A 15,839-nucleotide genomic window follows, 5' to 3' on the forward strand; every position below is an offset into this window, starting at 1 on the left:
GTAAGTTCCTCCGCTCTCACTGACTGCTCTGAAACCGCTGGCAGCTACTCTCAGCTTCAGAGAGACTGATTGTACATTCAGCGTCCTGTGCAGAATGATGGAGAGCTGAACTAAACTAATGGCTAAAACTGATGCACGTTGCTGTTTTTAACTAATTGCTGCTGTGAGGTTGTTTCGAAATTTATTTTCTTCCCTCTAGCGGTCAGAATAGCTCGATGAGGAAGAGCTTCAGGTCAGTTTCTTGATCGAATATTTTTATGTAAACAAATCAACTGAGGAACTTTCTTTAACAATCCTCTGGTGTTGACGTATCAATATTTTTTGCTGTCATTTTCCAAAAGATTTAGAGTGACATTTCCTGTCACTTATATTATAAATCATCACAGACACAAGGACGACGAGGTTAGTTTATGGGCTGTCTTCGATATCGGAGGTTTCCGATGACAGACAGAACGAAGATGTTGCCTGAAGCGACTGTCGCTGAAGATGAGGATAACATCTTTGTGCCAAGCGGTCAGATATCAGATCAGATCAAGAACTGTGGCGTGAGCTCAGAGGACATAAGCTTGACAGCAAAAAACAGAAAACAGTGGACCGCTGCAGGCACAGTGTGACAGATGTGTGATTACTGTAATAAGTCATTTGTGTTTATCACTGAGCGGCTACAGTGTTCTGTCTGTAACACAGTACGATGCTGCAGTGGATTCTTGTGACTGCATTTCCTTGTTTTCAATACACCATGAGTTCGGTCACAGATTCGTAGATGAAACCAGTTAATTAGTCACATTTGAATCAAATAAAGCTTTCAAGAAGAAGAAGCAGCAAACAGTGGACGACTCAGCTTCACCCCACGGCTCATTACACAGAACTGATGAATAAAGGTTTATTGCAAACAGGACAGACATGAGTTGTTACTTCCAGGAAAGCCGGTTATGACTGAGAAGGCTACTCAATGCCTTTCCGGTTGCATTCCCAGAAATGCTGATGTTGCACTCGTCTACATTACATTGATTAAGCATCATAGATCCTTATCGATCCGGTGTAAACTGACAACAACTACAGTGTGGTTTACAAAAGCGCAGGAAACACAACGGAGGGAAGTACGTCGCAAAGACGTTACAGTTATTCAGACCCCTTGTTAATGAAAAAATAAAAAGAAGGTCTTTTGTCCCTTGAAAGATGTTTCACCTTGTTCTGAAAAGAAGGGATGACAAGGCACAAAAAAAAGTCATCCAGGGCATTTCATAAACGACTTCAAGTACAAGCAAAAAATACACTGGTGATCGTATTTTAAGTCTAACATGAACAAACATAAATATTCCTTTTTAAAAATCAACTAGAAATGAGCATTCACTTCATCTACATAGACTATAAACACAACAACAAACCAACACTGTTCTCTATCGCAACACAACAACAACAACAACAGTCTATTTATCAATAAATCAGACACGTCTTACCTCATCCTCATCATCCTCTCTGCTAAAACTCAACTGGTCCACTTCATCACAAGTCTATTCCTCGGTCTGACTTTAGACGCTGTTATCACTTAAGACTCCCTGAAGCTGCTCCTCGCTCATTTCCGTGAGTCTACGTCTGTTGTTAGCCTTAATAGCATGTTAGCTTTAGGCTGGGGTGTGTGTGTGTGCGGTAAGTCTCACATGCAGCTCGCCCAACGGATGCGAGAGATGGAGAGCAGAGAGAGAGAGAGAGAGAGAGAGAGAGAGAGAGGAGAGAGAGGTGACGGAGAGGAGAGAGGGATCGCATCGCACGCCGCTCCAGCGACCACCGGCTACAGAAAGTGGATCACCTCCTTCTTCTTCTTAATTTAGACGGTGTGTGTGAGCATCACATGTCTACTGCATTAGGCGAGTACTGTACCACACACACACACACACGCACACACACACACACACACACACACACACACACACACACACACACACACAAAATCAAGGACAAATGCCAATGTCCTGCTATAACTCTCCTCCCTCTCTCTCCAGCCGTCTCCATCCATCTTCCCCCTCCCGTTTCTCTCTCTTTATATCTCTGCTGCAGTCTTTTAAGTGTAAAAAGGTGCCTTTAATCATTAAAGCAGACACATAAACCACAGAAATGGAAACAATATACATCTGATTTTTTATTTTTTTCAAATTATGCAAAATAAAAGAAGCCAATATGCTGTAGTGAAAGAATAGTGATAAGATAAAATTCCTAAAAACGAAGGTTTTTAAATGTTTAATAAATGTTCAGAGGGACATGAGGAGAAAAACCCCTGAGCTACTTTGTACAGGACAGTTTTTGTGTTTCGTGTCTTAAATATTCATAAACTGCATAATGAAAATGTAAATGTGATGTTATTAAGTTTTAATGACAACTTAGTGAGTTCGGTCTATTTTTAAAGTTTTAAAGATAACTCGTGGGTTTAGAGAAAAAAAGACCATACAGATGCAGTAAAAGCTCCTGGGGTGGGGGGGGGGGGGGGTTGTTGACAACCGTCAGATATTAAACCAGTTTTATTTGGTTTTTTTAGTCATTTGGGGACAGGGGGAAAAATCTATAAACACAACACTGACATAATATCATCTTCTAAAGCTGATAAGGTGAACAAGCTCGTGAGGCAAACAGTTGCTCATTTAAACATCAAGCAGATTCGGAGCAGCATTATCATTCATTTGGAGTCGTGTTTGTGTCCGGCTGATGACTGTAAGTCTGATATTTACTCTCTTTCAAGCTTTTTTCATCTCCACAAACTCCTGAGGGGAAATATTTGGCTCGTAAGCTGCCAAACACTCCGCTATGTTCACCAGCTAGTCTACAGCTAACTGTGTCTGTTTGCTGTGGTGAGATATAGGAGTGAGACTGATCCAAAATAGCCGTAAAATCAAAACAATGAGTTTGAAAATGGCCTGTAAAGCTGGGTTCATCACTCAGAGTGACCCCCCTGCTATTAGATCCACTGCTAATATAACAAGATTAAGTCAAAACCTCATATATGGCTGGACTGTTTATGGTCAATGTAAGAAACTGTGGCCGGTTTGTTACAAGGATCGTCAGTGGTAGCGTCCACTCACATCTTGGGATGTCAGATTTGAAAGAGAACTTTTTAAAATGTTAACTTTTCTAGTTATCTGTTAGCACCTGCTGCTCTTTCATGTTTCTATCTGCAGATGTCTCTCATTTTTCTAAGAGTCACTCCGTATTGAGTATTTTGTCAGAGTGATTGTTCTCTGTGGTGCTTTAACTGTGCCGCTCTCTCTCATATCTTCCCAGCACATGAAGAGCTGTTTGTCAGAAGCCACACAAACAAACGTCGGAGGTTCCTCATGTGCAGCGGTCCCAGGCGCACCGCCGCTGGGTGAGCCACCGACATCATCCCGGGGAGCGACATGACGCTCCCCGACGGCACCGAGGCCGCGGACCTCACGCGCCGGGTCAACAACAACAACGACAACAACAACAACCTCTCCACACGCTCCTCTGACAATCTTGCAATCATGACGCCCCCTGAGGATTTAATAGAAAACCGTTTGCACCAATTCATTTTGAAAGAGCAACGGCCAACGGGGGAACTCCAACACTCGGCAGACCGACCAATGGTGTAACTTCATCACTCAGTCAGTCAGTGACGGACAGACATGTATATTGATCAGTGCAGCTTTAAAGTGTTACATTGATTCAGCACATGTGCATTTGGTGGGTTAAAAAAACTTCTAGTTAAACAACTCAAATTTCAGTATATAACCAACCGATCGTCCTCTTAAGAATCTATACCCATACACTTCTGTTTACACACTCAGTTAATCCTCCATAAGCAAGCGAGCACTTAATAAAAAGGTACAGCAGGAGAGCGAACGCTGATTATCATTTATAGACAGGAGGGTGTCTGCTCTTTTGTCCACAACGGAGGAAAATAAATGAATGCTAATTGGAAATTCTGTGCACTCTAGCATAAAAAAATACAATTAAATTCATCATAATTTAAAAAGCTGTTTAAAAAGGTCCTTCAAAAAAAAAAAATCACAGGCTTCTAGCAGTGTATCTCCCTCCATGAAATGCATATATAATGAGGTTGAGCATACAACAGATCTATCAATAATTTACGACTGATCAAAGCTCCGATGAAAAGATTAAAGCATCTCTTGTCTTATGAAGTGATTCTCAGCAATCAAACGACTCCTGACAGACTGTGATAGTTCAGTATTTCCCCTTTTAGAACACTGAAACCATATTCACACACATCTGGATTAGCTTGGAAACACGTTTCTGTAGAAAAATGTTGAAGTGAAACTTTTGTGGTTGTGCCAGATCTCCAATCAGACCGATCCCGGGGGGGCTTACCTCTGTGTATACTATCGAAGCAGATGACGCACACGCGAGCCTCTTTCTCCAGGTACTTCAGCTTACACTTCCTGTTGCAGCACACGGCACAGTAGACCTGCCACAGAGGAAAGAGGACGACAATGACGAGATGACGAACGTGCTACGGAGCAGCTTGCACGGACAGTAAATCCACATAAATAAAGAAAAGAGTACAGTTGTTTACAGTGTGTCTACACATCTTTGTGTGTCTAGTCCCTTAAGCGGCGAGTGAGTCATGCTGTGAACAATAACACATCTTAAACAGTCCTCTCTAATGCTGTTTTAATCGCTGGCCTTAAAGGACTTAACTCCAGCTTTAGGACACATGGCTCGGTACAGATCTATAGGAGGGCTGCGGAAAGAACTGCTGACTCATGCTCTCCTTTTACATGAATCCACTGTGCTATATTTGGAGCTGGGACATAATCTGTTTTATTTCTAAAACACGCCACCTTCATAAGAGCATTTCACTTCAGATAGTGTTTAAAAAAAAAAAAAAAAAAAAAAAAGGCATTTTTATATCTCCAATTATACAAATAGCAGAAAAAATAAATAATCATGTAAAACAAGCACGTAACGGAGGCTGATTTTCTATATTTTGGTAAATTTAGTTAAGTCATATTTATAGACGAGAAGGCTCTTAACACCAGGTGCAAATCTTATGTCTCAGAGGATTTCAATTAATTTAATCTGAAGCATTCCTCGAGTTCACACACACACACACACACACACACACACACACACACACACACACACACACACACACACACACACACACACACACACACACACACACACACACACACACGGCACTGCGTGGTTCTGTCAGCAAAATAACAGCTTTGAAGACAATTAGCTTACTGCAAAAAGAGCTGGTTTATATTTTGGTCCTGAGGAAAATACTAAAAGAGTTTTTTTATAAATTGCATCTCACTGGATGTCTACCTGCTTGTCAAAATACTGTAATACAAGTATAATGTAGCGTTTTCTTTGTTTTCTAATGGTTTCACTGTGGTTTTCTGTTAATTCAACTAACCACACAGGTGCCATATTTCATTCAAAGTGTAGAACATGTGGAGTTAAGTATGGAGTATAGTTTGCAACTAGGCAGTGTGCTTTGGGTCAAGAGGTTAAGATCCTTAGGGCTGCAACTATTATTTTCATTATTGATTAATCTGCAGATCATCTTCTTGATTAATTGTTTAGTCTATAAAAGTATCAAAAAACGCCCTTTACAATTTTTTTTTTTTACAGAGTCCAAGGTGACGTCTTCAAATTCCTTGTTTTTTCTGACCAACAGTTAATGTCCTATATGACAAAGAAAAGCAGCAACTCCTCACATTTAAGGAGCTAAAACTATCATATGTTTAGCTTTTTTGCTTGAAAAGTGACTGAAACAATTAATCAATTATCAAAATAGTGGCTTATTAATTGACTAAACGATTAATCACCTGATTGTTGCAGCTATAAAGACGCTTTACTCTCAAAATCGTGTTCTTGATTTGAAATCGAGCCTTTCTACTTGTATTTATATCTCACCAGAGAGTTTCCACATACAACATTCCAGCTATAAAACACAATGAATACAGTTAAATGTTTGCCTATAAGCTGACTGACGTACCTTCCCGCAGGCTCGACAGTGATGCCGCCTCTTGGTAAACGTGAACCTCTGGTAGCAGTTCATACAGTTGGGAGCTTCTGAGTCCGGCACCCAAGCAGGCTGCCTGCACCCCAGCTCCTCCGCTCCCTCTCTCTTCCAGTTCACCGACCTGGCACCTTCTGAGGGTGGCTCCCCGGGGTAAGGCGGGGGCTCTGAGAGTTCGTCGTACCCCACGCTGTAATCCTGATGCTCCTGAGCTGTGTATATCGGGCTAATGTTGGAATGCTCTTCTATAAGACCGGGGCTTGTGGGAGAACTCTCTTCAGCTTCTACTGTGCCGGCCCCACCGCTGAGCACCTGAGCCTGCTCCTCTTCTTCCCCTGCTGGTTGAGATCTTGCAGTTTGGCAGTGTAGCTGTTTAGGTCTGGCACCTCCATAGGAGGGCTGTTGATCAGAGCTACTGCTGTACTGGGACTGGAAAGTGTTGCTGGTCAAAGAGTGGCTTCCCCCAGAGGAGAGTTCTGGCTCTTCTTGACAAGAGTCCTGCGATAGTGACGGAGCATCAGGGTTTAAACTTCCCTCTACAGAAACACATATTGTTCTGTCACTTTCTGGGGAAGCCAGGCCCTCTAGTTCCTCTCGTCTCGCTCGACTACAGATCCTCAGTTCCTCTTCTGCGAGCCTGTCCTCCAGATCCCCGTTGAATTCTGAGAGACTCTCGGGTTGAGTGAAATCACCAGAGCTGCTGCAACAAGAGACGCCTCTACCCTGCTCTGCCTCCGTGTGCGCCTGCAGGAACGCATCCAACTCCTCGTCTGTGACCAGCATCTCGGCCTGGTCGCTCTCCGGCAGATACTCGAAGCCAAACTCGGGAGGGTCGACTGGGCTGGGTTCTGAGCGATCAGAGGAGGGAAGGTCCGCAGGGGGGGCGACAGCAGCGGGTTCAGGAGAGAGATGCTGCTGCCCCTCTGGTGACAGCCGGCCCCCTGCGAGCTGCTGGGACACAGAGACTCCCGAGTCAGCAGGTTCCTCTAAACAGGACCTGTTCTCCCTGGCTTCCAAGGCCGACAGGGAGTCTGCCTCTGTGCTCTCAGATGCGTCTGCCTCTTCACACTGCTCTGTAGCTTCCCCCGACTCATCTTCTGTGGTCTTTTGGCTCACCAGAGCTCCACACATGGATACAGCTATGGGCAGGCAAGACAAACCCACTGGTTCACTCTCTGAGGCCGCTGCATTTATAGACCCTCCCTCACATTTATCCAAAGTTTCTTTTGACTCATCCTCTTTATTCTCTGAGGTTGTTGTAACTTCTTTACTGCTTCCAGCAGGCGGGTTGCCCTCTTGTTTACAGTGGTCTAAGGAGGCATCCACTACTTGGTTTATGCAAGCCACCTCCTCACAATCCTTCTCCTCTCTGTCAGCTGACTCTGTGGTCTTAAGTGACAGTGACTCATCTGTGGACTCGCAGCTTGTCTCCACAGCAGCAGGAAGAATAACATCCAGCAGGCAGAGTGAGGCAGAGTATCCACCGACCTGCTCATGGGAATCTAGACCCAACAGTTCGTCTTCCCCTGCAGAGGCTTGCTCTTGCTTGGTGTCTCTACAGCCGGCGCTTTGGCTAAGCCCCCCTTGCTCCTCTCCACGTACACTCACCACAGGGCTGCTGAAGTCCACAAGCAGCGTCTCCTCCTCCTCCATTTGCTTTTCCACCATGTCCAGCTCGCTGAAAGCATCGTGGCTGTTGGCTCGGACCAGGATGGCCGAGCTTGTGTCATTCACAAGGTCGCACACCGGCTTCAGAGCCCGATCGGGGCAGGGAGGCGCAGAGCTTTTAGCAGGCCTGCGATCCACAGAGGAGAGAAGGTCCACTCCGGTGAGAGGCTGACCTTTGACCTCTCTGTCATCAGTGCTGCGGTTGTGACTGGTGGAGCTGTCGGGACAGCTGGTGGCAGAACCATAATGAAGAGAATTAAGGTCAGGGAGGTTCGGTGGGACAGTGGACGCCTCGGAAGATATACTTTGAGGGCCCAGAGAGGAGAAGGGGTACGCTGAAGGCTTCAGGAAAACCGATTTGCATTCATGCTCCTCTGTAATAAAAAAAAAAGATCAAAACAAGTTCAGATAAAGCTTTAAAATGATCATTTAGAGAGGTGAAAGAGACTCACTTTCTTTTCTGAAGTTATTTTAATGGCTTCACAACAACACACACATTCAAAATTATGGATCAGATGTAACTGTACGTGTGTTTTGTGAATAATCTCACCAGTATTGAGCTCAAAGTCATCCAGCAGTTTATCCAGATCACATACTGCTGCCTTGAAGAAGCTGTCCATACTGGGCTAAAACAAAGGGCCCTTGATCCCCTCCAATTCCTAAAAATAAACAAAAAGACATGTTGTAATTCTGAGAAGAGAACCTATGATTTTTCAGTCTCTTTGGTCTTTTGATTTAAAAAAAAACCTTCTTAAGGGGCAAGAATCTAGGTCAGTTCTCGACACATTAACCCCATTTGACATTCTTGTTTATTCATTCCTCATGCAGCAGAGAATTCATCTTTTTGGCAACAACTATTTAGAAAATTAAACATAAGGGAAAGTACTGAAAAAGAAAATGTGCATGTGCATGTGCATGTGCAAACTTTATAAGTTGACACTAATTACTCACCCTTAGCTACTTAAGAAGGGCTTTCATACATATAATTTTAGGCAGGGCAGACGGGCTGACATAATCAGGCTTCATAATCTGATAACTGGCAAGTACCAACCACACCTAAAATCTGTGTAAATAATTACTAAGACATAGCAACGGACTGAAGATGACACAGAGGCATATAGAAGTCACTCTAGCTTTGGCGACAAAGTCCATCATCACATGTGTACATATTTGGGGCTTGGTTGTTGGAACTTCCAGAGGATGTTTATGAGTAACAACATTCTGTTTACAGTCAACGGTAATGTGAATTTGAGGCTTTCATGTCACCCAGCTGGAACAGTACAAGCGCAGAAAATAGTATCACTTAACTGTGATACAGCCTTTAAGGCTGAGAAAAAACAACTTTTAAACTACACCACAATATTCTATTACACTCTTGTTAGTTTGATGTCATTCATATTTTGCAGGATATCCTTGAATATGCACTTGTCTTTACAACACCCTACATCTACTTTGTAATTCTAAATTAACGTACAGTAGGATATATTTTGATAATCACCTCTCTGGTTACAGGTACAGTGTACAACCTGCATGGGAATGAAGAATTGTCTCCATTATCTTCACACAGACTGTGAGTTTCACAGCAAACAGACTGTGTTGCATCATGTGATTTTTTTCTAATGTAATAACCAGCGACCATATGTATTTGTCATTTTTGCTGACAGACATGAATCAACTGTCTTCTGCTGTGTAGGAAAATGGTTTATACAAGATTATTAAAGTGTGGTACTTCTCAACTTGTCAAGGGTACAGTCATTTAATTCAGTATTATCTACAATACAATTTCTATAGATTGAGACTTTTTCCACCTGAGGGTAATATCATGACTTTCATTTTCTATGTCGCACAGGAGTTACATTGTCTACTTTTAGACGGCCTGCAGCTTTTTCAGCTGAGCAAGCTACAGAAAGCACAGCATGACCGAGAATCAACTTTTGTCCGGAGGGAAATATTAATATTTATGTTTTCAACTGGCATTAAAGGAACCGCATTAAGCTGGTTTAAGTCCTATTCATCAGATCGATTTCAGTTTGTACACCTTAACGATGAATCCTCCATGCACGCAACACTTAGGCACGGAGTTCCACAAGGTACTGTTCTTGGACCAATACTATTCACCCAATTATATTAATCAATGAAGCAAGTTGAAACCATTCAGTTAACTAAACTCCAGGCATGCCTTAAGGACATAAAGACCTGGATGACCTGCACTTTTCTGCTACTAAACTCCAACAAAACTGAAGTTATTGTGCTTGGCTCTAAACACCTTAGAAACACTTTATCTGATAATATAGCTACTCTGGATGGCATTACCTTGGCTCCAGCTCCACCGTAAGGAATCTGGGAGTTATCTTTGATAAGGATATGTCCTTTAACTCCCACATAAATCAAATAAATCAAAAAGGACTACCTTTTTTCACCCACATAATATTGCAACACTGCACTCCCAGAATGCAGGCTTAGTTGTTGTTCCTAGAGTTTCCAAAAGTACAGGGGGAGGCAGAGCCTTCAACTATCAGGCTCCTTTCCTGTGGAACTATCTTCCAGTTTGGGTCTGGGAGACAGACACCCTCTCTAAGTTTAAAAGTCGGCTTAAAACTTTCCTTTTTGATAAAGCTTATAGTTAGGGCCGGCCAAGGCTTGCCTTGGACCAGCCTTTAGTTATGCTGCTATAGGCCTAGACTGCCAGGGGACTTCCATTAATATACTGAGTTCCTCTTTCTTCCTCTCCATCTGTACACATTCATGTACCATTAATGCATGTTACTAACTTGGCATCTTCCCTGTAATTTTGTGCTTTCTCGTCTCACAGGTACCTATGGATCTGTGGTTGCGCTTGTTGCACTTGCACTTGTTGTAATTATTGTTCTTGCTGTGCTTCTCTGTCTCTCTCTCTCTCTCTCTCTCTCTCTCTCTCTCTCCTCCCTCCCTCCCTATTTCTCTCTCAACCCATCCGGTCATGGCAGATGGCCGCCCACCTAGAGCCCAGTTCTGCTCGAGGTTTCCTCCTGTTAAAGAGGAGTTTTTCCTTGCTGCTGTTGCCAAGTGCTTGCTCATGGGGGAATGTTGAGTCTCTGTAAGATAAAGAGTACAATCTAGACCTGCTCTATATGAAAAGTGCCCTGAGATGACTTCTTTTGTGATTTGGCACTATATAAATACAATTGATTTGACTTCTTCTCGCCTAAAGAAAGAAACACAAACATAAGCCACAAACACTCTCAATGTCTGTGTTACAACATAAGGAAGAAACATGCACGAATAACGAGCATCAGGGAGAAAAGTGTATAATAATGTGCTTTTGTGGCACGGTAGGACTCTCCCTGATGCACTGTCTGGCAGCTCAGTGCCTGCAATAGCTCACAGCGCCATCACCCATGGAGCTTCAAGTGTCATGATGTGCAGATCCATAACATTGTCACTCCAACACAGTTCAACTTCAATTGTAAAATCTATAATAAACATAAGAATCTCCAGGCCAAATCATACTTGATACTGATCACTTCATGTTAAGATGTGCAGAGGAAAAAAGCCAAATTGCCCTTCCTTTTAAACCCGATTCATGGAATGTCAGAAATGGGTTAATAATACTGGGAATAAAAATAGGTCAATTTATAGGAAAGCAAATATCAAGCATGGTTAAAAATAACTCACTTAAAAGAGAAGGCAAACATCAAATACTTCTAAAAATCAGTCCCTTGATAAAGAGTAGACTGAATGTTCAAAATGAGAAGCAGTTTCCTTTAAAACCTTAAATCCATACTTTACATGGTTTAAGAATAGCCAAAGATAGTCCAGATAATTTAGTAGTTAATAGTTAAATTAAGTTATAGAGATGCTCCTGCTGTAAGGAATCAGGCCAAAAATGGCATAAAACAGATTACTTTTGAGGTGTCTGAGACTTATAATCAGATGACAGATTTCTCCATGCATCTTTGTGTTAATTCGTCCTCACGTCTGTGTAGAAAAGCACTGTAGACTTTAAAAGATGAACAACTTCAACAACTGTATGAATAAAGAAGCAACAAAGAAGCATTGTAGAAGACTCACAACATCCAAGGACACTGAGGAGCTCTAAACCGCTGGTGCAGCCTCCTCTTTCCACAGACCAACATGTGTCTAAGTGGTTAAATTTAGCAAACAACTTTATTCCTCTCTCATCCACCAATAAACCTCTCCGTACTGTTGTGTCACACAATAATTGTTTACCAATGTAAGCTATATATGGATGGGAATGAGGAAGTCAGTCTTACTAAATACATGTCTTGCTGTTTATCATCACAGTTAAAAATGCATTTTCATCTTTTTCCACAGTAACCATTTGTCAGTCTATTTTTCTGACTATGAGTAATCATTAATACAAATTTTTTTTTTCAACTTTAAAGATCACGTCAAGACATGTGTTAAGACAAAAAAAAAAACTCTGATTCCCACGCAACAGCTTGCTGAGCCCACCAGTATTTGGTTAACACGATTGGAAAAAGAGAGTTGGTGTTGCGGGTCGGGTCAGGTTCAGGTGGTTGATTAACATATTTTTGGGCTATGCGGATTGACTCTCACTAGCCAGCAGCCACAACACAACAGGAACCTGTGTGTGTGTGTGTGTGTGTATGTGTGTATGTGTGTGTGTGTGTGTGTGTGTGTGAGTGTGCAAACAAACACAAACAAACACCAGGGTGGAGGGGGGCTGACTGGGTGCGAGAAATGCTTTGCTGCAACACGGTGCAAAACACAACATTAGAGATCTTTTATGTTAATATGAGAAGTGTAAGCGAGGAAAAAGACATCACCTGCGATAGTCTAGATGCTGTTAAGTGAGCTGTTGACTGCAGTTCATTTAACAACCACCGGTGTCACTAATGAGAAGGAATTTCTGATACCTCCGTATAGCACCTTTAAAAGCTTGTTATATTATCCATTATGTCAAACCTTCTTTTGAAGAGTAACTAAAGCTGTCAAATAGATATAGTGGAGTAGGAAGTAATATTTCTCTCTGAAGTGTAGAGGAGTGGGACTAAAGTAGCATCAAATGAAAATACAAGTACCTCAAAATTGTATTGAAGTACAGTACTAGAGTAAATGTACTTTCCACCCCTGATTTATAGCTTCACTCTTAAAACATTACACTTGTCAAGTCTCCACAAACCACAAAAAAGCAGCTTGGGTGACATTTTTTAAGGATGAAGTCGGACGGTTGTCTGGACCGTTTAAACCGCTGACGTTAGCAGGTAACATTAGCAACTCTTAACATATCACCATAACAAACACATTGACACTTAGCATGAACGTTAATTATGTGGCTGTTAGCAGCTAACTAACCGTTTATACCCCTGAAACAGTCAGCCACCGATACACAACCTGTTGTTTGTCACCTGGTGGTGATTAAAGCAGGTGTAGCTAAAGTTAACATTAGCCTGTTAGTTAGTTATTGGAGACGTTAGCTGGCTAAAGTGGCTAGCTAACCTGGTTTATTCCATAACTCCGACGTCGTCCTCAACGGTTACGCTCATCTTCCGTGTCGACAAAGGAACAACCGTCGCCGGTATGGTCGTTTCATCCTGTGATAAGACCCGTTAAAGTTGTTTGCGAAGCTGTCGCTGTTGGATGAGTTTTATTGAAGATGTGTAAATGCTCCACTCAAGCGGCCATCTTGAACAGACTGTCGGGAGGTCACAGGATCCGCTCAGCCTCAGTGTTGGAAGCCAGCCCACCGTCTAATTACACTGCACACTAACACTGCAATTATTTCAAAATGAAACGGACATTTAATTGCAATCATATACAGAAATAATTAGGTCATATGTATAAATATAGATGTATATGTCCTATGTATGCATTCATATATACACATACATACATAAACACATAAGAGAAGAGGCAGATACACAAACACTACAGTTGAAAACAACACAATGACACAACTTAGATTTCTGCAGAAAGGTGTGGGCTGTAGCTACAGCTTATAATGTTGACACTGTTAACAACACGTCCTATTTGACCTCAAGAGGTAACATCAGAACAACAAAAGCAAAATAATACAAAAACAACTTACACATCCTGTCCTGTCCTCCTATTATGTTTCTTTCTGATTATACATTTTTGTATTTGTTCAGTTGTTGTTTTTTAAACTTACTAAGTGTTCTGCATGTTTTCACTTCCTCATTACAGCTGTTCCATAAATTCACACCTTAGACTGAAATACAAAGACTTTTTACGTTAGTCCTCAACTGTTTTTTGAACATGCAAATTCCTCTCAAATCATACTGACTTTCTCTCTAGAGTCTAGATTGTGGTTAAAATGACTGATGCAAGATGCAAATAAAAGAAATAAGCTCATGAAAAGCAGATAAAATGCCAGTGAATATAAAATACATGGAAGTGCATATAAAAATACTAAAATGTTACAGCTTTTTCTTTCTTCTTTTAGGCAGCTGCTCATTTTTAATGAAAACACACATTACAGTGTATGTATCCACTGACTTTAAAAAAAAAGAAGTCTGATATTGTATTGACCTAAATATTCTTGAGATGTTTAAGTTACAATTTGCAGCCCTTACTTAGTAATATAAAATGTATGAAACTGTCACTATCAGCACTAGGGTCAGAGAGTAGATTCAACAAAGTCCTCTTATCACCAATTACTGACTGAGAGTCTACACATACCTTTGTGTGTTGTGTTGTGTCTCTTGTTACCTTCATAAAAAAATAAATGTCCTGTTTACCTACAACCTGCCTCTACCTGGTAACCTGATCTCCTTCCTTTCTACAAACTCTAAACTTTCCCATCCTTCTAAGTAAACTGCCTATAACCATATCTGCAGTGTTTACTTCTGCATCTGAGTCCAACTATTATTGACAGCAAGTCTGAATTGTAATAAGATGATACAGTTTGAGATTGGCTGATTGTAACTTTAACATGTCAGACATAAGCTCTTCTTATTTGTATTTTTACATATTTTCTTATGTATTTCAAACATTGAAATAGCAGCATCCCATTGTTTGAAAGGTCTAACACAACTATTCTAAGGTTACAAATTAAGAAATTCATCCCGGGTGGAAATAATTGCTTTGTCCTCTGTTGTCTCACTTATACATGTACTGTGTGACTTCTGGGTATAATCACTGGTAATTAAGATTTACATCTTATATCTTTAAAGGAGCTTGTTTTTTCTTCATCACTACATGAGTTTCCGGGTTAAAGCCTTCTGGCTATGATCTTGCTTTTCTTCTTCCTCAGTTGTTTTTACGTGGTATTTCACGTTTGCATCATTGTGTTGTTGTAACATTCACTGTCAGAATATGTTTCTTTTGGCTTTTGCGTCACCATTTTCAAAATAAAGCTAATCTGTGTTCTCAGGTTGATATCCAGAGGTGTCAAACTAGCAAGCAGTATGTTTTTATACCATGTTGTCCGTTTCTGAACTGTTCAGCACTGCTTCATGCTCAGTGTCACAGGTCTAGAACTACTTTTTACAAGAGGATTTTAGAGTTTTGGGTCTGTTTCTGTTTGACTTTTTATTACTCAAATCAGAGCACAGATGTTAACTGATTTAGCTTCTGATAGATGTTGTGGGAAGTTACCAGAGTCAGGAGTCTCTGGAGGTAGTGTTGGAACTTTTTTAACAAGATATGGACAGAGCATGAGACCCTGCATGTGACCATGCAAAGGATAAGTGGGTATAGATAATGAATGGATGGACAGAGATTTCCACTCCACTTTTTTTTAATTTGCCATTTGTTAGACATAAAAACTGCAGCCTAGTAGTAAAAGTAAAAAAAGAAGATGATGTATGATGGTGACTGCAAACACAGTATGTTGAAGTGCAGTAGGTGGATGTTGTTTTTTGAGATATAGCACCTTGCTCTGACCACCTGTGCCACCCTCCTCAAATGTAACCTACCACCCAACTTCCAACCCCAAACTTTATAAGAGTTGAGATTACTCTGCTAATGTTATAGCAGAAAAGTTAATATAAGATGCTTACAATGTTTTGTGATATCCTCTCAATGGAAGATGTTCAACTGTATCTTCTAAAGGAAGTAAAACCGTGTAAAGAATTAATAAGATAATTTGACATTACTGTGTAGTTACACTTTATAACCATTAGATGGCAGCAGTGTCCTGTCCTGTGCTGTCTACCTCTGCAGCAGCTTTGCCCTCTAC

The 15,839-nt window shown here is 41.3% G+C and overlaps 1 protein-coding gene across 3 annotated transcripts in view; it reads right to left on the reverse strand.

Annotated features, from left to right (window-relative positions):
* The window catches only part of zfyve16 (zinc finger, FYVE domain containing 16), a 28,559-nt gene extending 14,202 nt beyond the window's left edge, over nucleotides 1–14,357 (reverse strand). The window contains exons 1-5 of one of the 3 annotated variants that reach the window (XM_044333467.1): nucleotides 14,339–14,357; nucleotides 13,139–13,411; nucleotides 8,226–8,334; nucleotides 5,984–8,049; nucleotides 4,342–4,438 (exon numbers count right to left, since the gene is read on the reverse strand). In XM_044333467.1, coding sequence (XP_044189402.1) covers nucleotides 4,342–4,438; nucleotides 5,984–8,049; nucleotides 8,226–8,295 — 2,233 coding nt within the window. In that variant the 5' untranslated portion in view covers nucleotides 8,296–8,334; nucleotides 13,139–13,411; nucleotides 14,339–14,357. Of the gene's footprint in view, nucleotides 1–4,341; nucleotides 4,439–5,983; nucleotides 8,050–8,225; nucleotides 8,335–13,138; nucleotides 13,412–13,727; nucleotides 13,808–14,338 lie in introns of those variants that run through there. The other 2 variants (XM_044333466.1, XM_044333468.1) reach the window with 2 other exon arrangements.
* Between the last annotated feature and the right edge of the window lie 1,482 nt (nucleotides 14,358–15,839).

This window comes from Thunnus albacares, chromosome 18 (assembly GCF_914725855.1).
Source record: "Thunnus albacares chromosome 18, fThuAlb1.1, whole genome shotgun sequence".
Lineage (NCBI taxonomy): Eukaryota > Metazoa > Chordata > Actinopteri > Scombriformes > Scombridae > Thunnus > Thunnus albacares.